Source organism: Thamnophis sirtalis, unplaced genomic scaffold (genome assembly GCF_051295495.1).
Source record: "Thamnophis sirtalis isolate CommonGarterSnake01/CBP01778 unplaced genomic scaffold, rThaSir2_p1.2 scaffold_8, whole genome shotgun sequence".
Taxonomy (NCBI): Eukaryota; Metazoa; Chordata; class Lepidosauria; order Squamata; family Natricidae; genus Thamnophis; species Thamnophis sirtalis.
Window position 1 is genome coordinate 25,691,763 of NW_028261388.1, and position 25,624 is coordinate 25,717,386.

Here is a 25,624-nt window from a genome sequence, read left to right on the forward strand (position 1 = left end):
TTTAGTGCATTAATACATTGACTATAAAACTCTGAGATTTAAAATCTTCATTACATAGCAAGAATTCTAGTAAATTGCTTAATATTAACTACCATTAAAAACGTAGAACTGCAAGGCCTGCGCATATAAAAGCAAGTTAAATTCCCCCCGAAAGACATAAACACGAAATTTTTGTTTTAAATTTATCCTTTCTCCCTGCCCCTAACCACTTTTAAAACTCTCCTGATTTTAGTAAAATAGATTGATCATAATTTACTCTGTCCAAAGAAACAATCAGGGAAAAAAATTGCTCTGTAGTTTCTTTTAGGTAACTGTTGCCTAAAATCTCAAACGCCAGGATCTTTTTAACAGAACAGAAGATGCAAAAGCTGTCCGTGGTGAAAATACTAGCTTTTAGATGAAATAAATGTTAGGACAGTTTTTTTGTTTGTTTTTTGTTTCAGTATTTAAGTTCTATAATTTGATATTTGTTGTTTAAAATGTTTAATTAAAATGTTTGATGTTTGAGCTTGATATTCCGTAAATTTCATGCTATTAACATTGTTTTAAATTACAGGTATTGAGGATATTCTAGTTAAATGACACTGTTATTCTGCTTTAGTTTCACTTATTATTTGCATATGACCCATTCACAGTCTTTTCTACTATCAGCCATTGACTTTCTCTTTGCTGTTAACTGTGCTTTTCTACTTCATGGTACCAATAATATAACTTTATTTCTTTGTTCTCCATTGGGTGATGTCCATGTATAATGGACCATTTTGTTTGTTTGAAGTGTTAGCAATGAAAAAGATCATTGAATAGGCAAAAACTTTGCTTTCCCCCCATTTTCTAGATCATATAGTACAACTAGGTTTTCTTGTTTCCAACCTTAGCTTTCTAATCTACGATCAAAAGCAACATATCTTGCTTGCTTTTCTCTTGATTTCTGACTGAACTTGACCATAAAACCCATCAATCTCCTATTCTTCTGCATGAGTGGTTAGAGCACAAAATTGGATAAACATGATATTAAACGGTTGTCCATTAAATTTAATTGATATTATTCAGTCACTGACTACATCATACCCAAGTAGCATCTTTCAAGCAATACTGCTCATTCTGTTTTTTCTTTTCAATTTGATTTTGCTGCGGATGTCATTGTGCATTTTTCTTTACATGGATGTTCCCCGTGTTCATGCTTCTTATATTCCATGTTTCCTCTATAGTTGTGTTTTTACAATGTTCAATTTACTTTTCTTTCATAGCAGCTTTAGCAACTAGACACCTGGAAGGCTAATATGCTGGCTGCATCAATAAATCCATTAGAACCCAGCTATTCCTTAGAACCATCTTCAGTGCCATCTGATTAAGGGGCTTATCATCAGGCACTATAGGGTCAATACTTAATCTTGCCTATCTGTTTAGTTTTGGGGGAATAAAATACAGAAGTGGTTTTCCTTCGCCTTGTACTATATATCCTCTCTGTTGTCCCTAAAGTGATCATCTGCCTCCAGCATTTTCCTGGAGGGATGACTTTCATATCTTGGAAAATATTGCTGAGAGTATATACTCCTGGTGTACTTTCCTGGTATCCTTGTTCATCCTTCCTGGGAAGACTTCTCATTCCACCCCTGATAATATACCCATAGCAGGATTTGAGGGGGTGTTCTCTCATTAAATGTCTCAAACGCTGTCTTTCAATCCTTTAGTCCACAAAATATGTAGCTTAACAATTTAGTTGTCTTATGTTGTCTTCTGAATTTTATCTTTGTTAGATCATACAAATTATATTGTAATTACTTATGATTAACTTTTCTGTATCTATTTATTACACATAATGCATAAGGTTCATATTAAAGATGTTACAGTAATATATTATGGTACTGCTGAAATGAATAATTTTACTGATTTTATGTAAATGTATTATTGTAATATTTGAAGAGATGAGTAACAACTCCATAAACAGAAGTAATAACATAAAAAGGCTATCAGATCCGAAATGCAAAAATCAGGATTAACTAATAGCATTAAGAGCTTTTTCATTCTTTTTTTCCTGGCTTTTAGTGGTCATCTGGATTTTTTGCAGTCCTGATCAAGTAGCCCTAAATCAAATTACTATTGAGATCATTTCAGAGTTAAAGTTACATTGTCATATTACCTGAAAAAATCAGAAACATTTCATGATTTTAATGGATATGAGTTGAACGATGAAATGTGACTAATTTTAGAAATGACTTTATATTTTAAATGGTTTTAATTACTCCTTAAATATGTATGTATGTATGTATGTCTGTCTGTATGTATGTATATATTGTGTCACAACCCGTGGTATGCCCAAATATGGGAGGAAGCATGCATACTGCTTCCTTTCTCTGTCTATCGGCTCACCACAAGAGACTGCCCAGACAGAAAGCCATTATTTTTACTGTTGCCTTTGTTACATTTGTGTTGATAAATAAATAAAGGGAGAATATTATAGATCTATTTAAAGCTATTTAGCTCTCGTCAGCTAGCCATACCCTTACTAGGATTCGAACATGGGCTGTATTACATATTAGGCAGTTGTATTAGCCACTAGGTCACAGGCTCTCCTCCTTTATCAGCTAAGCCAGGGAAATAGGTAAGTATTGGGTCACAACCCCTGGTATGCCCAAATATAAGTAGGTAGTATGCTTTCTCCCATATTTATACACACACACACACACACACAAATACACACACACGTGTGTGTTTGTGTGTGTGTTCTTTCGTTTAATTTTTGTATCTGTTTTCCTTTTTAACTTTATATACACTTTGTTTGTTTTGATGATTTATCTTTGTAATAATAATAATAAATTGATTTCTTCCTCCAGTGTATGAATAGGAAAGAAGAAAAGCATTTTTTTCTGATTTTGTACTGATTTTTTCTCCTCTGTAGAAGTGTTGTAGTTCCAGTGAAAAAACCTCCCCCTGGAAGTCTAGCAGTCACCACTGTTGGAACTACCACAGCTGGAGGTGGGCTACCACCAAGCAGTACACCAAATATATTTGCTGCCACAGGAGCTACCCCAAAAAGTATGATAAATACAACAGGTATTATCTTTAGATATTTTTGTGAATTTTGTCTTTGTCTTTCTGTTTTTTTTCTTTGCTTTTGGTATCTTTTTTACATTTGAAATCCTTTTGTAATAAATATCTCTAAGCATTCTCACTTCCTAATGTGTAAATTGAAAAGATCTCCAGAAAATTTATCTTCTAAATCAACCAATTCAATTAGTGGTTGAAAAAAGGGAAAATTGTTGAAGGACATCAACATTATAAGCTTAATCTGCTAGGTGGAAATTCCCCTAATGTTCATCAGCAGTCCTTGATTTTTTTTTTAAGAATTAGTTCATAGAAATAGAATTCAATAGACTAGACATCATTTTAAAGTATTTTAGAAGAGATATTTAAAATCTTGTATGAAAAATTATCTAGCGGAAATGATTACTAGAATGACCATATTCTTAAAAAAAACCTTGTCCAACATGGCAAATGCTTAATAAGAGGATAACTCATCAAGGATACAGCTCATAGATTTCAATATAGCTGTAGTTTATTGCTTTCTGTATGGTGGTTGCATTGGTGTACATGGTATCATTTGTACGCAACATATTTTTGTTTTCATCTTTTCTACTGTATATATCACAAACATATACCAACATCTGCTTATAGTAATTTGGAACATGTTTTTCAGAACATGCATTTATATTTCTTTGAGATTTTTAGCGATATATACTCAGAAGAATGACTAATTTACTGAAAGGTATAAATGTCATGTTATTGGTTTATGGAGGTCAGATACTTCCACATGTTCCATTTTTATTTCATTAATACTAGATGATACTAGAAATGCTTACTGCTGTTTTCATCTGGTAATTTTTAAGAAGATAATGTCTTCCCCTTGAGTTTATAATTACTGTTTGTTTAAATCACCATAATGGATTTGACATTTGGTTCAAAAAGGATCTATGTGTTTGTATCTTTATGAAATATATTTGTGAAGTATAGTTATAACACTTTTTAAACAGTTGGATTGTAAAATATATACGGGCAAGACATTCTGGATGATTTTCTCCTATAATTTAAATAATTTGGTCACAGGGTTTTTTCATACATAATCATGAGAGTACTTGAAAACAAATATCTGTACTATAGCATATTGGAGTAAAGTTAAGAAAAAAGAATGAATGATTTTAACTGAATTTTGGACTATCCTCTACTGGATAAATTATTTTAATTTATTTAATTCAGTTTTTAATTATTAATTACCAGATCTTTGAAACCGAGAAATGTTGTCTAAAAGTAATAGCACTCCAAAGTTATGATACATAGAAAATAGATGCATTATGATTTACTGTGAAGTTGATGCATTGCTTTTCAGACTGAATATACTCTATTTTGGTGGATAGGTGCAGTGGATTCAGGATCTTCATCGTCATCGTCATCATCTAGTTTTGTGAATGGTGCTACTAGTAAGAATCTCCCTGCTGTTCAAACTGTTGCACCAATGCCAGAGGATTCAGCTGAAAGCATGAGGTATACTTTATTGATTACTATGGAGCTGGATAAAAAAAAATGAAAGGCATAGAACTTGCTAGAAAAAATATCTTTGTAAAGGTTTCTAGGTTTTTGAAATAAAATGTACTGTCTTGGGAACTCATTGAAGTACAAACATGGACTATAACCATATTACTTGTAACCATCTAACCATAATTAATATATTAATAATCATATTTTTGCTTCATTTTTTTCTCATATAGAAAACATTGCTGATGTAAATATATAAATGTAAATATAAGAATACCCTGCTGGTCTTTTGAAAGACCTTGAAAAACATGGTTTTGCAATTCACTACGGCAACCAGGGAATGTAGCATAGCTCAGTGTTTTTCAACCTTTTTTGTGCAAAGGCACACTTTTTTCATGAAAAAAATCACGAGGCACACCACCATTAGAAAATGTTAAATTTTTTTAACTCTGTGCCTATATTGACTATATATAAAGTAATTCTCCCACGGCACACCTTACACTATGTCACGGCACACTAGTGTGCCACGGCACAGTGGTTGAAAAACACTGGCATAGCTGACAGATAGGTTGTATTGAATGCTATTGTTAAATCTGATTGCCTCAACTATTTTTTATGATGGTTTTTATGTTATCTTTTTAAAATTGTTCTATTCTATTTTCTTCTTTTTTAAACATTTGTTTTAATTGTTTGTAAGCCACCTACAGTCATATATATGAAATGGATGGCTATACATATTTGAAAAAATAAATAAATGCAATTTTTGAAATAAAAAACATACACTACAGAAGAGATTTTATTTTTTTTAGACAGGATTTACACATTTTCTGAGGAAAAATAATTTCAAGTATTACTATCCACTTATAACCTTTTACAATAAAGTTTACAATCTTAAATTCCTGAAATATAAATTCAAAATTGTAAAAATGAGTTGAATTACAGTAGCAACAACCTAATCATTACAATGATATCGGAGTAACAAAAAAACAATTACCTTTTGCAGCACCAAGGAGGCATTACATCAAATTGTAATCTGGCCAGGAATTCTATCTTAATGATTCCGGTTTGACAATTTTTTTAACACTGAATCACTAATTATACATTAGATACTCCTTTAAAAAAGAAATTGATCCAATTTTAATTTTAAATGAGTTTAAAATATACATCTTTTATTTATGTTTTGCTTTCTCTCAGTCTGACATTTCCCCCTCTGGTTGTTTGTATGGCTATATTTCAGAGACAGAATATGGGTGGAGGGTAAAAGTTAGATTATGTCAAAAATATGAATTGAAGAGATTACTTATGATGATAGTCCTTCTAAAGAGTGAATATATTGGCAACCAGTTATGGAATTTTCTGCATTAAAGTAGACTGGATAAATATTTTCATAAAATTATTTAATATTAGGGATAATGTTTGATTTATAAGAGATTGAGCTAAGATAAATATTTTTACCTTTAATTGTGGGAAGTGGTACATAAACAATGGAGGTTGTTTTTTCCATCCAGTAAATTGTATCTATGTTGAGATATTTAGATCTTTATGATCAGATTGCAAAGAGATAGAATTTGTTCTCCATTTTATATAATTTGGATAATGTGAGAAAGCTGATTGCCATCTTTTTCACTAAGATATAATATTAAACTTAAATCTTTGCTTGTTTCATGCTATTTTGAGTGTTGTAAAAGAGCAGCTATTTTTACCTGAATTTCAGCTTTGCCAAGAGTATGAGTAGATTGGATATCCAAGTTTATTGTTTCTTGATGCCTTTTAAAACAGGCCTCCAAAAGTTATGGATACTCCATCACTGGAGTTTTGAAGAAGAGATTATATAATCCTTTATTTGGAATAATATAAGATCTTCTGCTTGAACAGGAAGTTGGATTAGAAGACATGTAACATTCCTTCCAACTCTATTCTAACTTCTAATGCCTCATCTTCACGACTGGGTTTTTCAGTTATTCATGAGGTGCCTTACTAACTGTTGTTCTGCAAAATTCTGCAATTTTATAACTATATTTATGCTAACATACAAAAGATGAAATGTTGTATAGCTCTTCCATGATTCACAGCATGGCGTATTTCTGGTTTGAAAAAGGACCATTGAATTCAGTGTAAGATTTTAGTCTTGGAATGTTTCTTTGCAGTTGCCAGTGTTTCAGAAGTTGGGTTTTATATGAAATATTATTTTTCATAAAAGGCTTTTCATTTTCTTGCAATTTCTATAATGCATCTACACATAGTTTAAACAGTAAAATTTTTAAAAAATTACTAATTTTATATTGCTAAAATCTTTTTCCATGTCTCAAGAGATAATTTAAATCTGTTGAGCAATATACTCTGGGTAGAAAACTATTTCTCTACAAGAAGAATTTTAGGGAAAAACTTCAATTTTTAATGTCACGTTTATATTAAGAATATACGTAACCTTTTAAAATATCTGCTGTGGGATGTCAGGAGTCAGCATAATCCTTTCCTCTCTCCTTCACAGCTGCCTTGTAGCATTTCTTGTTAAAATGACAGAATGATTTCGTGAAAGCATTACTAGGAAATAAATGCCATAAGAGAAAAATCAAATACTTGTAATGGCCAGTGTTATAAATGTGCTTTTGACCTATATTACACTGATCATTATCACCTTTTGATTATTGCAACTCTCGCCCTGAAAGGCAAAGGGAGAGTTCTAATAATTAAAAAGGGTGGAGGTTTTTCTCTGTTCTCTCTGTTGAGTTGCTAATATTTGAGGAGGAGAATAGCATTTTGTTGAGGAAAATAAGAGGAAAGGAAATGGTTGGTTGAACTGTTTTGGGCAAAATCCAGTTTGTAAACAGTTTGGAACAGTGCTCCTGTAAGGCTGCATACTGTAGTGTCACAAGGCTTTTGGATGAGATTAAACAATAGAAAATGATCTTAAAAGAGGAAGTAAGAAATCAGTGTTTTTTCTGCTTCCTTGGAAATGCATTAGGGGGACAATTTGTATGCCTCTTTTACCACCTAGATAGCTTGCATTAAACATTGACTGATTTAACAATTCATTTAATCCTATAATTTACTGATAGCCAACTGTGCTGTAAAATTGTAATCCCTTCCCTTTCCTCAGTCTGTGTTTTGAACCTTTGTATTCTTAGTAGTGGTTCTAACTGCTTTAACAATTTAGAACTGCAAATTGGTGTCTGGATATGGTAGGTATATAAATCTGTACAGAAACAGCACAGACTTGAGGCATCAAAAAGATTAACTAATGAATTATATCTTAAACATTCTTGGATTACAATTTGCTTAATCCAAATATTTTGATAGATTTATACCAATGTAATTTCTTTTTACTGGTAATCTAATATGTCAGTCTAGGGGTTCTCAAGCTGACAACTAGCTTGTCAAGCACAGAAAGAAAGAAACCCTGGAGCTTAGTCTAGAGAGGCTCAGGTTGTGCGTGTGCTGGAATAGGCAAACCTGTACCTAAGGAAATTCAACTCTGGGCTCCCAGAACAAAATACAAGTTTCTTTACTGACCTGCCAGACCTAACTCCATTATACCACACTCGATCAGCTCTGGGCCCATAGACTTTCCCCTAGTTAGGCAGGTGTGTAATCAGGCCTAGTGTAATCCAACAGTTTTATAGAATGATCCCTAAACTAAGCGTTTGTTTGTTTTGTTTGTTTGTTTGTTCAATTTGTGTGGCTGACCATCCCAGTCAGAAACTTTGTGAGACTTACAATTCAGAAAATATGTAATGATTAAAAAAAATTAAAATAATAAAAGCAGTAAAACCTATACATTTTTTTAAAAAACATCCAATTCAACCTACACAAGAACAGGATATTTGGCCAGTTAGCAATATAGGCAGGAAATGGGCTCTTAACACATTTAACCCCCACCCCCAGTTTGGGAGAATACCTGGTTTTTAGATCCTTAAGAAAGGCTAATAGACCTTGAGGCCATTCTGATCTCTGACGGGAGGATGTTCCATAAATCAGAGGCTACTGCAGATTTTGGGCAATAAAGTCTTTATGATATATTTTAGGGCCAGGTGATTTGAAATATCATAGTTGTTGTTATGGGCTTTTGTTGTTATGTACTTTTTGTATTTCATTAGAAGTACAAAGGAATTTCTCCAGGCAAATAAAACCAAATTCTCTGTGATGAAATTCTCTCTTTTTTCCCACAGCAGAGGGGAATATTTTACTTAGGCAAACCTTTTATGAAAAAGCTATATTGGCTGTGAAATTAGTTTTTAAGTAAGCAAATATGATTTATTTTGATGCTGTTTTTAAGAATGTGCCCTATGTTTCTTCAGTTTGTTGTTGCCTATTGGAAGCTAAGAATAATATTTTGTATGGATAATATGAACGTGATACAGAACATTTAGAGATCAAAATACACTTGTGGGAAAGAATAATTTAAAATTGTATGCAAAAATGTCTAGAATTGTTCAAAAGTTTAAATGAGGTTTCTGTGTTGCTTTTAAACAGATCTTAATAATTTCATAGATATACAGTAGTTGATTGCTCTAAATTTGCAGATTTTATAACTCTTTATAACAACAATGCAGTACAAGAAAAGGGAAATAAAAATGAGTATAGTATAGTTGCCTTGTTTCATTTCTGTAGTGGGAATATTCCAGTGGATATTAATTTGCTTATGGAAAAAGCTCTTCTGTTGATGAACAGTTGTCTCTGAATTCAACTTATTCTACCAGAATTTTTGGGGGAGGGGGGGTGGATGGCAATTTTAGACATAAGGAATTTTCACACTTCCTAAAACTCACCCACAGCCTCTGCTAGCCCCTCCCCTCAGCATCCACTGAAGCCTCAACAGTTCGTCTATATACCCCTCTCCTTGCAACACCCACACATTTCCCTTCACTCCTTACCTAGGACTCCTGCATCTTCCCACATAATAACTTGCATAGTCCTGAGATTAATACAGCAACTGGGACTGTTGGAATTGCCGTTGCTAAGTGATGTGGTCACAAGACATCACCCTTTATGACAGCATAGCTCAGTGACAGAAATTCCAGTCCCAATTGCCATTCTAACCTGAGGACTACATAGGAGCTATGCAGTGACAAACCCAGACTGTGCCAAAAAACGAAATCACCTAGAGTCAAAATCAATTTAAAGCAGACTTTACCTTCATATTATAATATGTTTTGTAGGGGATACGTTACCCTTATGAAATCTGTGAAAACTGGGTATACTAGTTTCTGACTGATTCATTAGATACAAAGCTTTATGACACTGTCCTAGTTCAAATTACCGGTATGTTACTAATTATTTTATCCACCTACTTTAAACGTCTTTGGATTGCTTTATGATAACTTTATTTGCCTCACTTACCATGCTTTGCTTTCAACAGCATAACCGCGAAACTTGAAAGAGCTTTGGAAAAAGTGGCTCCTCTTCTTCGGGAAATCTTTGTGGATTTTGCCCCATTCCTATCTCGCACATTGTTGGGCAGTCATGGGCAAGAGCTCCTAATAGAAGGTAATACATATTCAGTACTTATTTTATTATTTCTTTACATTTTGAACTAATTTTTATTACAGTCAAATGCCAACCATATTAACTATTCACAAACAGATTAAACATATAGACATAATTCCATACACTTTCTTTATAGAAAAAGGCCATTTTATAGAAAAAAAATGTTTGCAATGTCATGGAGAGTAGAAATTACTTTCATTCCTATCTGATTCATAAGTGAATAATTTGAAGGAGAACAAGCCTTTTGTAACTGCTTCCAAATTCATTTAATTGTTCAGTTAGGTTGCTCAATGTGTTCCATTTTTGCTAAACATCCAAAGTTAGTATCTCAATAGCATTGTGCTTTTTCACCTTCTAAATGTATTTTGTTCAACTCAAGTGGTTTTTAAAGACCATTATTTATAGCATGGGTATTTAACAAACCTATTGATAAATCGACACTTGATTTTTATTGCCTTGTGTCAAGATGTACAATCTGTGTGCACATTCTATTTTCTTAATGGATAATCAAAACTGAAATATTTTCTTTGGAATAATATTTCTTCTTACCCTTCAGTTTTCAATATCAGTACCACTGATATGTATCACTGTCCACAAGTTGTATATGTTAAAAGATCTGTATATTCAGATGTCTTAAATTGTAAGTTTGACTAGTGACATATTTCCTATTTCATATATCTTTAATAAAGATATTCCACTTGGTGTCACATTTTGCTTCTTCTTTCTCTTATCATGAGAAATTGGTTTGGTTTGGACTGTCCATCAATACATATTTTAATTCTTTGGGATTTGTAAGAAATAGCTCCCTTAAGACATATATAAGATTAATCAATATGTTATATTAACAAGGAATTTGGCTTAATTAAATATTTGAGACAAGTTAAATTACACTGGACAACAAAGTTTGCTTTCTGAACATTTTGGGGTGTATCTTATAGATTTTTTGCTGCTAATCATGAAAATAAGCTGTAATTTAACGTATCACGTAATGTTTTATTGAAATATTCTGTTTTTACACCATGGCAATGTATACTCTTTAGTACCTGTTAGCTATGTTGCACACATGGAAGAAAAATACAGAAACTGTTGTTGAAGCACATCCAGTATAACAAGTACAACTGGAATATTAAAAGCAATGATCTACTGCTTGGAGTGCAGCTTAGATATGCCGAAAACTCTTGTTACATATGTGAATGGGACAGACATGGACGAGAATCATATTACATTAACAAGAAATGGCCACACTGAAAGAATTTGGTTTCAGGACAGAAAAAAGGCACATACGGCATTTGATGACCCAACCAAGATATTTTTGCCTTTGCTTCATAGAAAACTCAGACTTTTGAAAAATAATGTAAAAGCGATGAACAAGAAAGATGAAGGTTTTGTTATTTGAGACAGATATTTCCAAGAATAACTGATGCCAAGATTAAGGAAGGCATTTTTGTTGCTTCACAGTTCAGACATATCATCAGGTTTAAAGATCTGTTAGTGGAGCCAGAGAAAATCACCTGGAAGGCATTCAAGGATGTTGACAATTTTCTTGGCGACCACACAGCCTCAAACTGCATTCAGCTGGTTGACAAATTTCTAATAATGTACACACCATGAAGTGCAGCATGTCACTGAAGTTTAATTTTCTGCATTCACACTTAGACTTCTTTCCTGAAAATCGAAGTGTAATTAGTGACAAGCATGGTGAAAGATTTCACCATGTCATTACCACAGTGGAAAAATGGTATCAGGACAATGGAATCTATCATTGCTGGTTGACTGTTGTTGGGCACTGTGGTGAGATACATCGGACACAATCAGCTGTAAAATATTTTAGCCCTGCTGAACTGATGTAGCATGTCAGAAACATTGTGTGATTAAATACATTATAGTACCTACATTACAGTTTAATTCATATTTCAAGATTGGTACATGATACAGTCATTCTGAAATTATATTCATGTTCATTTTGAAGGAGTCTATCATAATCACCAAAAGTTTTTCAGGAAGCAACATGTTTGAAAAAATTTGTTATCAAATGTTAGAAGTTAAAAGAAAAAAGAAAAATAAGCTCCAAATATTTTGCAAATAAATAAAATACAAAAACACTACGTTGAGAGTACAATATAGATGTAAATAAATGAAAGCATCACATTTCACTGTACCGTATTTTCTTTTGGAAAACCAAAAGTTATTCAAAATAACAATATAAATCTAAAAGAAAAATAGATTAAGCCCAACAGGGGTTTAAAATAAATCAGCATTCAGCCAATCAATCAAGTTTTAAAGATAAAAAGCAAAGTGAAACAAAATAAAAAATAAAAAAGTGAAATTAAAACCCAGGCATGCTTAAGAAAATGAACTACCAAAAAGATGATGGATAACCAATGACTTTCTGACCACTCCCACAGAGAACTGGAATCTTCAAGACTCCCCTTCTCAGGTGGATTCATAGCTGTCCAAAAGCTGCCTTGGTCTTTCCTAAATGCTCCCATTCAAATACAGGGAGCAACACTTCCAGAAAACCAGCGTTGGCAGCAAAATGAGCAGAACATCAGCAAGAAAAAGAGATTTCTGCCATTCCAGCAGCATCTTGGGGTGGAGTCTTGAAAGCTGTTTTAAATCGTTTAATGAAATGATAAATGACTGGAAAATATTCAGATGCATGTAGCTCTGGATAAATTAGATTCACAAAAGGAATGTGATTTGAAAGCAGGATCAGAAACATAGACTTAGAACCGAGTTGATTGCATATGCCTTCTTAAGTTCAAGCTTGCATTTTTTTACAACAGCAGAAACTTAGTGGAGAAGTGATAAATTGGCTTTCTTTAGGAGGATTGAAAGGCAATGGGGAATGGATTGATCACTTAACTGGAAAACAATTTCATTTGGACCATTTTGGGGAAGATTGACTGAACAAATTTAATTGAAATAGACTGTCAAATATGGAAATCAGGAAACCCAGGCAGTTCAAATAAATATAAGGATTTATTGCAAACTTAAACTCACTACAAGAATCTGAGTTACTAACGGTCAAAGCAAATTAGTTGTAGATAAGAGTGGAACTTAGATGTCTTGTGAGCCCAGTGAAACTTTTATCTCTTGTGAAGATGGAACTTAGATCTCTTGTGAGCATGGACTCGAGACAGATGATGCATTTGTCCCCTACCTCAGGCTCAGCCTGGTCGTCTCCTAAATCACCATTTTAATTTATCCTATTTTCTATGAAGAAAAAGCAGTAGAGCCTTAGATTATCAAATCCTGCTATTTGTGGAGTTCAGCCAGTAAGTGCACTTGTTGAGAGGGCAGTGGGGATCAGACTATTGCTTTCTGCCCCAGTGTTCTTTCAACCAGATCTCTGTCTGTTTGTCTATGGAGATTCTCAGTCATCCAGGTCATGGTTGTCCCAAAGGTGCTTTTTCAAGAGGCAACTGGACTTCCTTGTTTTTCTTTGAAGATGTTTCACCTTTCAGCCAAGAAGCTTCTTTAGCTCTGATTTTCAGCTCTCCACCATCAAGTCAGAGCTGAAGAAGCTTCTTAGATGAGAAACTAAAGGTCTTCAAAGAAAAACAAGAAAGTCCAGTTGCCTCTTGAAAAAGCACCTTTGGGATATCTCTGACTGATGTTCCTCTTGTTTTTTCTTTGGTCTCATTTTAAATTTTATAAAGCTCCAGTCTCAGATATTACAATTCTGTATTGCTAATTCACAAGAGTTGCTGCCCCCTCCTTCAAACGTCTTGTGTGTCCTCCAGATTGTTCTTTAGATGAACGTTCTGAACTATCATTTGGGGTATTAGAGTTAATATATATCATTATTAGTTTAAAGCCCATGGTGTCTTGCAAACTACAACAGCACAGCACGTAGTTGTTTTTTAAAAAAATTATACAGCATAAAGAAAATAGCAAGTTTGTTAGTAGTTCAAGAAGCAATTGACTAAGTAGTAATATATTACAGTTTCTTGACTTCTTAAACTTATCAATGGAATACTATTTGTATCATTCTGCAGCTCTCATTATGTTGATTTTAATCACGAAATCTGGAGTTTTACCAGAATATGTGAAAAATCTCTAATATAAGAATTGTGCATATGTAAGTACTGTGTCTTTGTACACATTACTTACATATGTACACTTCTGTGTAAAATAAACCACAAAGTATCCAAGATTAGAGAATCTTATTAATCTTATTAATATATGTAGTCATTTTAATTATGAGAATTTGATTATGTTCTCTTCTGTTTCGCTCCTTTTTGTCAGCTGTCTAATAGAAGTGGTTTAGAAGTGATAAGTGCCCCATTAATCTTTTTATTCTCTTTTTTGTTCATGAACCTGATCAACTATAACAGTTGCCTTTTCAAATGAGATTTTTACATTTATTTCATATTTCATTAATTGTCAGATTCAGAGGTGGGTCACTCCCAGTTTGGCCCGGTTTGGCTGAACTGGTAGTGGTGATGGTGGGAGGCTCCACCCACCCTCCGGACACTTCTGCGTGAGCACAAGTGAACCGGTAGTAAACCGGTTATCAACCCACCACTGGTCAGCTTATAAATCTGATAGAATGGAATTACTGTGATATCTTTCTGTAGCTTATTCTGCTTACTGTACAATAAATAGGATTGCAAGCAAATCAGTATTTATCCATTATTTGAAATAAATATAAATTGTATAGGAACACTTTTATCCCCAGTGACTCTTTTTTTAATGTCTGTTTAAAACAAGTTTCAGTATATATATTTGAAACTACAACTATGAGTAATTATTTTCATTGAAGGAATGCATTTAATTTCCAGAAAAGTGCATATATATTTGACGATAATTCTGAATGACATTTTTATTTTTACCTTTGAAAGATATTCATTTAAAGATGAAATTTATCAATGCTTATATTAAGTCAAACATTATTTTGAATACACGTGGGGTATTAAGGCTACTATGTTTTTTATTATTATGAAAACCTGCAGAACTAAAATTGAAAGACTATCTTGGTAATGTTTTGGCAAAAGTCCATAAATGACCTTTGAAAATTTGTTACCTGCATATTTTTCACTCTGCAATTCTCCTCCTCTAATTAACTAATTAACTCTAATTAACTAATCCTCTAAACTAATTCAGAAGAGGCTTACCATATACACACCTATCCTGCTTTAACAGAGAGGTCTTATTGAGACGTCTCCTGATTGTGCAAAACTTGATTCAGCTTCCCATAATCGCCAGCTATCTTTGACAAAAAACATTTGTGAAAAATATTGGTGAAAGACTGACCTGCCAATAATGTTCTTCACTTCATCAGTTTTCTAGCAAACAGTTGTTCCTCTTCACTTTTTTATATGTATATTTCAAATAGCTATATTTCTGTGTGCAACAACTCTTAGTCAGAGAGGTTTATAGTCCTTATCGTTTTAAGAGCAAAGAATCAAATTTATATTAATTCAGGAATCAAAACTTTGTTCCTTCCATCCATCCATCTATCCACCACTGAATGATTCAGTTTACTCTCAGCTTAACTTAAGTATATATCTCTAACTAATATATAAATCACCCTATTGGAAATTCAGTAGTATACAGGGAAAATGTTCTCTTCTACTTAATATACAGTAAATAGACATTTATATTAACTGGGAGAGAAACATGAACATAATTTTAAAAATATAGTGGACACTGTATAATACTTTCTGTTGTGCATGCTATTTATCTAAAATAGAATTGGTACCTGCAAAGTAGGCAAGTAAAGTGTTCACCAGAATAACTGTGGTACTTCTACAATATCTGCAAAACGGAAAGGATGCATAAGGCAGCCTAATTATTAGAACTATTTTTTTAAAATTCAAAATATGGCATGGTATTTAAACTGATGAAACCTCCAGGACAGAATGGGGCATAACATGGATTTAAATTAAATTAAAACTCAAGAATTTTGCTTTGGCACTAGAGTATATATTCCATATATACTCCATATATATTCCATTATATACTAGTTGCCTTGAATCTTCAAATAAAAGAACAACATGGGATATTCATTCGTTAGTTCATTCATTCATTCAATCAGTCAATCAATCAATATAGAAATAATCTGTTCTTAGGCATGTATATTTAATTGAGCAAATGACATGGCTCCATATTTCTAAAATGCATATAATTCCTTTTGTGCCAGTTTGTAGCTCTTTCCATGTTTCATATAATATAAAGTTGACTTTACTGTTGAGTGGAAAAAACATATAATTGGATCGCAAATGGTTTCTGATTTAAGATAATTGGAGATTATTCTGAGAAATCTTCCTAGATATATCCTACTGAAATGTTACAAAATCTGACCTATGTAACGATTTGACAAAAAAAGCAATTTAACATTGCCTCTTATAGTTAGTGCTTTGCAGAATTAATCCTTCTTTTTACTTTTTACAGGACTGGTTTGCATGAAATCAAGCACCTCAGTGGTTGAACTTGTTATGCTTCTTTGTTCACAAGTAAGGTGATTCCTAGTTTTTACAAATACTACTTTCATTTTTTTTCCTTTGGAGAAATATACTTATTAGACGTAGAGATTATTAGACTGTATATTGAAAAAGTAACTATTTGACACTGTTATAGAGCTGGTATTATAAACTCCATTATAAAGACACCCTTATTTTTCTTTGTTTAAATAATCATTGAATATGACTTCAAGAAAATATGGTGCTATCCAATTGATAAAGCCTTAACAAAATAATACATAATTAAATATTTATAACTGATTTCAACAACAGAAAATTCAACATAGTGTGATGTCAGCAATTTATTAGAAATTATTAGCAATTTATTTATTTGGTTTGTAATCCTTTTTGACAACATTGCCTGTGAAAGCTAGTTAAAATAAGACATGACATCAGAAAATTTTGATATTGATAAATAGCAATGTATCACATAATAGACAATTGGAAGCATATGATTAAAACACATTGCAGATATGCACATGGATAGAAATAATGTGCACGATTGGGAATCATTGGGTCAATTCCTGTAGGACACGCATAACATATGTTCAGGAAAAATGACCATCTAAAGTATCAATCTGGAGATGTGACTTTGTTTTTATTCTAATGGATAACAAATCAAAAGGTAAGCATTACTCTCAAATGAAGTATCAGCTGTCATTTTAATTTGGTATATTATTTTTTGCAAATAATTTAATATCTGATTTGAATAGGGTTACTTCTTTCCACACTTTATATTCCCTTTAATAAACTTAATATAAAATAATATTTAAAGTGCTTATTCCTGGAAATATGCGAAATTCATAATAGCTGTATGCTTGCTATTAAAATGTAGATTCACATTTTAATAATAAAATTAAATTTGCAGAAGTTAACATGTACAGTGCTACCATAAATGAGAATTAAGTCTGAAATATGCTTACTCACATTTTGCTGATCCACAAACTGATTCTTCAAAACATCAAAAAAGAAAGAAAGAGAGAGAGAGAGAGAGAGAGAGAGAGAGAGAGGAGGACTTTTTCTAGCAGTCAAAAACATCTAAATAAAGATGTATATATTTGTAACTTTCATTGTGGTTGAGTTTCAAAACTTTTCTTGCAAAAAAACTTTTAAAACTTGTTATATAATAATTAAATCCTTGGTTCGAGAAAGTCCCAAATATTTAAGTCCACTGAATTCTCTCACAAAGCTGTTCATTGGTAGATGCTTAGACTGGACTAATACAATATATTCTTCCCTGCTCCTTGTTTTAACTGCAGCTCACAGAGATAAAGTGGGATGCTGCATTACAGCTTAGTGTGTTTTGATGGTCTCATCATCTAATCATAGGTTTAACATTACGCATTTGCTGGCTCCAGGAATTCCTGCCATTAAGGACTCTAGAGATGTAATGTGCCTCAAATATTGATTGTGGAAAGAGTGAGAAATTCAAGCTTCTTTGCTTTTTCACCTTCCCTTCATCCTTATATAGAATTTGTGCAATAAACAAAGCAATTTTTTTAAATTTGAAATGTTATCCTGGAATATATATGTAGATAATATTTATATACATTCCAACTAAATACATTATTTTAAAGAAAGTCTTAGATAGACTTATAATAAACTTTCACTTTACTTCTACCCCCAAATATCAGATCAGATATTTTATTTGTAGTTTCACAAAATAAAGAAAATGCTCAATTTTTTAAATTCTAGAACTGTTTGGAGTCTACCATAGAACTGTACAGTGCTTCAGATTTGACCTCCAGATAGTGCTTAAAGTAATTATTCAAAAATGCAAGTGAATCAACTTACCTCAATACATTAAAATAGTTGTGTCTTTTTCCCAAGTTCACCTTATTCTCTTCCACAGCTGCCCCACAATCATGAGAATACTTTATTTAAAGTGTTGTACTCTGTTAAGAGGAAATCCTCTCAGTGTTTCAAATGATGTTAATGAATTCTCTTATTAAGAAGAGGAAGATTCAACAGATTTTTTAATAAGGACATAAAATGCTTAGCTATTTTCTAGAAGTTGAAAATAAAAGTTGAAAATTGACCATCACCCGAAGAAGGAATTCTTAGTTGATTAAAAATATAACAAGAAAAATAATATTTTAAGTTGATGCATATGTGTTGTAACAATATATTTTTTAATTATGTCTTTTCCAACACATAAAATATTAGTAGTAGAAGCAGTATACATCTAGTAGAACTTTCACTTTCACACATACAGCTCATTACCTTTTTCTAATGATTTTATTGTTCTTCATGAAATATGAAGCCGTATCATACAATCATTTTATGGCTTCACTTCTAGTTAGGATATAGAGAGCCAAGTTGGCTCTCTTCCAACATCCTGTCCTCCTTGTCCTGGAGGCCAAGGGTAATTGGAACATACTTTGGACATAATCTAATCCATTTTTTTTCTCAGCTGGTGGTACACAGAAGCAGTCTACCTGGGAAATAGGCTACTTGTTTAGAATGATGGTAGCTGGTAGAAAAAAACCTGCATTATTTCATTCTGTGGACAGGAAAGGAGGTTCTTAAAATGTTTTACTTTTGAGGATGAAATGGTAAATATATAGTGGAACAGAAAAGTAGTTAAGGATGAACTGCATGAAACATACATGTAAATTGGAATACAGCCAGCTGTATGAATAATGCTCAATCTGTAATATAGACAGATTCTTCTTTTTACAAGAAAGAGGTAAGACATCCCCATTGGGTTTCAGATATTACAGAGATACTGTCCCATGCTCCCACATTGATTATTTTTTTGAATAGCCTATCATAACCAAGTTGCCAGTCCCAATTGTGGTCACTAAATGACATGTATGTCTATAAAAAATATTTCACGAGACCAGTGTAATCATTTGTAAAAGCAGTAGTAGTAACGAATGTTAGCTATTAAAATAAGAGCAAAACAAAGCTAGAGGCGTTAAAAAACCTGATATTTTTCTAACATTAGATTTCATATTAAAACATTTCATTGAGGTTTTAACTTTATATTTTTAATCTTCTGAATATTCAATGGGCTTTTCTGTGGTTTGATTCTATAGTTTTTCAGTCCTACTGACTGAAGCCTGTTTAATCATTACTTTCAGTAAAAGAATGTATTTTTGTGCCAGCTCCCTAGTTTTTTGTATATTCTCCCTAGAACTGAAGTTTCCTCCAAGCATCTTGGGGCATTTGGAAAAATAACTATTGTAGGGAGAAAGGAAGATAAGTAAAATATCATCTCTATTTTCATTGAGGAAAATTTCCTGTGTAAGAAAAAAGCCTTTTGTTGGTAGAGAAACACAATGCCTACAATTCACAGTGTTATTCCCCCCTCACCCCAAATACTGGTGATACATTTGAGATTTTGATTTTTTTTTTGTTCAAAATTAATTGCACTTTGCAATCTGTGTTAGCGGTCTGTTTTGAAGATAAATGTATCTTCAAAAAGATAGATGATTGAGAAGGCTTTTGAAGACGTTTATTTACATAAACTAGGGTAATAGTAGACATTGAAAAGGAAAGGGAAATGCAAAGTTTGTTTTCTTTTCATTTGCTACAGCAAATTAGATGCTTTTATGCTCTTTATTTGGAAATTCCATGTTAACGACTACAGATTAGCAAGGATGTCATTTTTTTTCTTATCTGAGCTCCTGAGTAAACTTAACATTGCCAGCGGCTCATGTCCAAGGTATGGTCTAAATTTACATGAAATATCACATTACAAACGTCTGAAGGTACATGTCATGGATAATTCAGTTCATATGGGCAGGTTTTTAGACTCTGAAGGATATGCAATCAAGACTGTCCCCAGAGGAATTATGTCTTTGTGAAAAATTTGCTTTAAGCTTTACAGGAACTCCTATAGGGATACTGCATTATTCGACACTGAGAAACCACTTTTTCTATTGTCCTTTTACAATAGTTTTCTTTTATGTGTACTAACCCTCTGCATTTCCCAAATATGATCCTGATACTTGGATTGATTTGATCTGCAACATCCTTACAAAATTTATAATAAATAACCACATATTCAATACTCTTTAATTGGGTTAATTTTCAGGAGTGGGTGAGATTAAGATGGTGATTTTGACAATATCTGTCCTTTATTAACTAGTCTTTGTTTGCTAGTTTTATATGTCACAGCTGTGGTACAGTTTTGTAGTAGATTTCTCAAACAAACCATGACATTTTCCCCAAAGTTTGGTTTTCCTTTTTAAAAGGATATTTGATATTCATTAATATTTCTTTTCTTTTTTGCTTCAGGAACTATAATAGATTCTAAGTATTTCCAGATTGTTGTAAAAATTTTCTGTTCAGAGTAGTAATATATTCAAATATAATTATGCTATTTCAAATGGGTCTTCATCTTTCCATTGTAAATAACAGCATTAAAATAAAACATTTTTCTCTATTAGACCCATTAGTGGCAGAAATAAAGTATCAGGCTTAAATATAATAATTGTTTAATATAGCAGATGCTAAAGTATAGAAACTGCTCCTTGATTCTGTTTGGAGATGCTAAAATACATTTACAACATTTATGTCTCTTCTGATTAATTGCAGTTCCAATTTTAGAATAAGTTTACTTTCATATATACTATAAGATCACTTTTGAAATGTTACTTGGATATTTAAGAAGTGTTTGATTGCTAATAAAAAAAATAATAGATAAGAATTGCTATGAGATTCATTTGAAGAGAATACAAAAGAATTCTACTATACTATATTTTTGAACTCTTATTCTAAAGCGGAGGATAATACTTAAAAGAAGTACCCATATAATAATCTGTTTGGATAGTAATATTAATATGATATATTGACTCAATAATACATTGAGTAAATTTAAGACAGGTACTGCTTTTTAAAAAGTTATTCAAGGTTATCTTAATTAATCTTAAATTAAAAAATAAATAATTCCTACCCCAAACTAATAACAGATCTATAAAGTCCTTCCATGTAGTCATAAAGGCATATAACTAACAGAAGTCATTTTCTTACAGCATCGATATTCAAGAGAGCTTCAGAGTTAAAACTTGACTGTGTTCTTGTTTATAGTGTTGCTACTTAATATTCCAATATGATGGAAGCGATGGAAGAAGACAGTGCTTTATGATAGCTTGTATTGTTATGCCTGCTGCATTTTTTCCCTCTGACGTAATCATTATGCTTCATGCATCCGGATTAGATTACTGTGAGGCATGGTATATAATAGTCTTAGAAACGTCAGTTAATTCTGAAATGGGCAGCAACCAATTAATCCAACCTTTAGGCACCATTTGTACTGTTTTAAGCAATGCAACTATTAGTTGACATTTGTACCAAACACAGAGATTTTAATGAATTGCATGCTGAATAGTTCAACTCCCCTCCCCCTTTTTTGCATCATAGTATCTCAAGCATTGTTCTGAGATAAAACCAGTAACCAGGGTGGGCATCCCAAGAGCCACATGCAATACTTACAGACCCCAGCAGCTATGCTGAGCTTGCAACCGATTCCATCATCCCTATCCAGAGAAGAAGTTTACCACATCCAGATCTCAAGATATTATCAAATGAGGGGGAGACAAAGTTAATTAATTAATTAATTAATTATTTTACAAATCTAAAGCATCTTACATTAAAAATAGAAATATAATATTTAAAATTAGTATAACAATCTAAATAATGAAAACATTCAATCACTACATGACAGATATAAAAATTAAAACATAGAAGGAATTTAAAATACTTATGTGACATTATATAGCATTGAGGCCCAGAAAATAGTGACCTGAGTAGCTTTATTATTGGCCAGGAACATTAGGAATGATCCATCAAGATTATGGCATTTCAATAAGTGTTTAAGACAAGGGAGAGAGAGAAATAGGAAAAGCTTCCTGGAAAAACAAAATGTTTTCAAAGGACAAAAAAACCCAAGAAAGTGCATGGAAAAAGTACCTTTGAGACAATCTGACTGTAGAAAACCAATCAAATATGAACCGTTGACTATCTTGTAACCTTCTTCACCTCCATTCCCCCAAGACTTCCAGTCTATCATTTTCTTGATTCCTCTCAACTCTTGGCTAGGTGGTTCCATATAAGTGGGATTTGTAACTCTTGTGGTTAAAAAAAGAGAAAGAAATAAGTATCTGACATTTCATTGTGACTTTCCTTTGGACTACCCTATTTACTTGATCTTTGGACGGTGAACTTGCTTTTGGTTCTAACCTTGGACTATATTTATGGCCATGAAATTAGTTTGACATATTTAGTATGCTAATAACCCAGATAAGAAGCTGCTGTTCATGAGGCCAGGACACACATAAACCTATCTGTCAGGATGAATTGCAATGATGGAACTGGCTCCTGATCTATTAGTATCTTGTTCCTTACTCTGTTTTAAGTGACGATGTGGGGAAAAATACAATAGATGGAAATGACATATTTGAAATACTTTGCAAATGTCATTGGATGTTAGCAGATTAGTTAAAAACATGGAATCAAACTCTACCCGAATCACATATATTCTGCTATATTTTCCGGTCCATTGTACAGTAATCATTCTATCTCTGCAAACAGAAATAGTCTTGATGTTAAGACAGCATGAGCTAGCAGAAACTAGGGCTATTCTTTTTTTTTGTTTTTAAATTCAACACAAAGAAATATGCACTGTTTTGTATGTTCTGCCTTAAGAACTTGAGATAATTGCATTGCTCTATTGTTTTTCATAATATGCCCAAAATCTATTGAAATACTTTTGGGAGAAATTAAAAATATGGTTAGAAAAACCCATGCTATGGCTAGTTTTCTAGATGAATTCTTCAGAAGATTGACCAATTGACTAAGATAAGAGTTTTTAACCTCTGCATTAAAAAGAGCTAGGTGAAGAACAATTATTGTCGCATCCTTACTAGAAATCTATTTAAGAGGATTTAGGATCTTATGTCAATATCTATAATTCTATGAGCTGGTTTATTAATAAACCAAGTTGGCTTATGTGTTCCATTTTCATGTGTTTCTCTCGTGGGTTACAATAAGAAAATCAGAACATTCCAGTTCCCTTTTAAATTAACCACAATTTAGACATCATCTGAATCCTTAGCTTAAATTTAGGTTAAGTTTAAGTATGATTAGTTGGTTTGTTTGTACCAACTACCATATTTTTTGGAGTATAAGATGCGCCCTTTTCCCTCAAAAAAGAGGCTGAAAATCTGGGTGCATCTTCTACACTGAATACAGCATTTTTTTGCCTCCTGAAACCAAAATGGTTCTGCAGAGTCTTTAGGAGGCTTCGAGAGTGCTCCTGGGAGCTGGGGAGGGCAGAATTGAGCAAAAAACAGGCTGGTTTTTGCCCCCCAGCCCCCAGGAGCACTCTATAAGCCTCCTAAAGGTTATGCATGCCCTTTTTTTGACAAAAAATGTGCCAATTTTTGTGAAAAATTGGCCATTTTTTGCTCGTTTTTGCTCACCACCACCACCCAGGAGCACTCTACAGGCTCCTGAAGGCTATTCATGCCCTTTTTTTTGGGAAAAAACGGCCGTTTGTGAAAACGGGCCATTTTGAGGAGGTCTGCAGAATGCAAAAACTTTTTTTTAATTTGCCTCTTCAAAATCTTGGTCTTATACTCTGGTGCATATTATACTTCAAAAAATATGGTATATGGCAACTCTTTGTTGGACTCAATGGCATGACTAGCTTGCAAATCTCTACTGACTTTAGACATTAGAGAATGACTCATAGCACTAAATTATAATTAAACTAATCTCATATGTTATAGTTCTCTTTTAAACAGTTATTAGAAAGGAAAGCAGTTAAGGAGAAAAAAATATGTTTCTTAAAGAAAATAGATATCCAGATATGTCTCCTCTGCTTTACAAAGCCAGCAAGAAGCCAGCAAAATATCTATTGAATCAAGATGGCAGGGAGACAAAGCTTAGAGTTTCAATATTAGATCGTAGTTGTACATATAAGCCCTGCCTTTCTCAGCTTTATAGTCTATACTCTAGATAAGTTATATTTGACAGTCTTCTACCAAGTTCTGAGGAAGAGATTACATCTTGAAAGGACCACTATCTACTGTCAGGCCTGGTTATGGAAACTGAGTAGAATGTAATTTCATCATTTTTAGAATTTCATCCACAACTGAACTATAAAAACATACAATAAAATATATTTATTTTCTAAAATTTTATAAAATGTATAGTTTAAAATGTTATTATTTGAAAATTCATCAGCAAAGGTTATTTTTTAATGATGATCAAAAGAAAATTTCACAAGTGGGTCTATTATTTTCGATTTAGATATCTGATGCCCTTGAACAATGCACAGTACTGTATTACATTTCAATAAACTATAGTGCTTATAAAAATAATGTAAATCAAAGTTCTGAATATTTTAAATTGATAAAAATAATTACATTTTCAGAAGAATTGACACTTTCTAAAATTTAGTGTTTTTCCCCCCTCTCTTTTAGGAATGGCAAAATTCTATTCAGAAGAATGCTGGACTTGCTTTTATTGAGCTCATCAATGAAGGAAGGTAATTAATTTAAAATCTTTGGACCAGTAGTCATTTTGTATTTAATTCCATTAGACAATATCTTCACCATCTGCTACAAAAATACCAGAGAATGAAATATTTTAATTAAACAGTTTTACAGTAGAGATGTTTGGCATAAAACACTCAATTTGTTTATACATGAAATGTTGAAACAATGAACTCTATGTTTATTTTTTTAGAATACCTATGCAATAGTTATAAGATTTATGTGAGAACTAAACATCATCTTACAAGGGCAGCACAGGTTTTTTTTCCCCAGACAGATTCTGCGTAACCCAATCTATAATCCATCTGTCACTCCATCTGCCTTGGAGCATCCTGTTCATAGTGTTTTTATGCATTAAGGAGGAAGTGCTATTTTTATCATAATTCCCAATGCTATTTTCAGGTATTTTAACATCAGATATAAATTTTATGTGTGCTATGGTATTATGGAAAGAGTTAATGTTCTGGATGAAATCTAGTTCTGTTAGTTTTGTTCATAATACTGTAACATTATACATAGTAAGTTTAGTATTTTTAGGAAAAAATAAAATTATCTTTTTTAAGCTCAAGAACTATTTAAATATTAGTAATTATTTACAGCATTTTTGTTTTTTTGTTGCACTAATATATTATT

At 32.5% G+C, this 25,624-nt stretch overlaps 1 protein-coding gene across 5 annotated transcripts in view; it reads left to right on the forward strand.

Moving 5' to 3' along the window:
- The window catches only part of NBEA (neurobeachin), a 360,491-nt gene that overhangs the window by 126,735 nt on the left and 208,132 nt on the right, over positions 1-25,624 (forward strand). For all 5 annotated transcript variants that reach the window (XM_087721296.1, XM_087721298.1, XM_087721299.1 and 2 more), the window contains 5 exons: positions 2,900-3,054; positions 4,413-4,539; positions 9,890-10,017; positions 16,417-16,478; positions 24,920-24,984. In XM_087721296.1, coding sequence (XP_087577422.1) covers positions 2,900-3,054; positions 4,413-4,539; positions 9,890-10,017; positions 16,417-16,478; positions 24,920-24,984 — 537 coding nt within the window. The remainder of the gene's footprint in view (positions 1-2,899; positions 3,055-4,412; positions 4,540-9,889; positions 10,018-16,416; positions 16,479-24,919; positions 24,985-25,624) is intronic.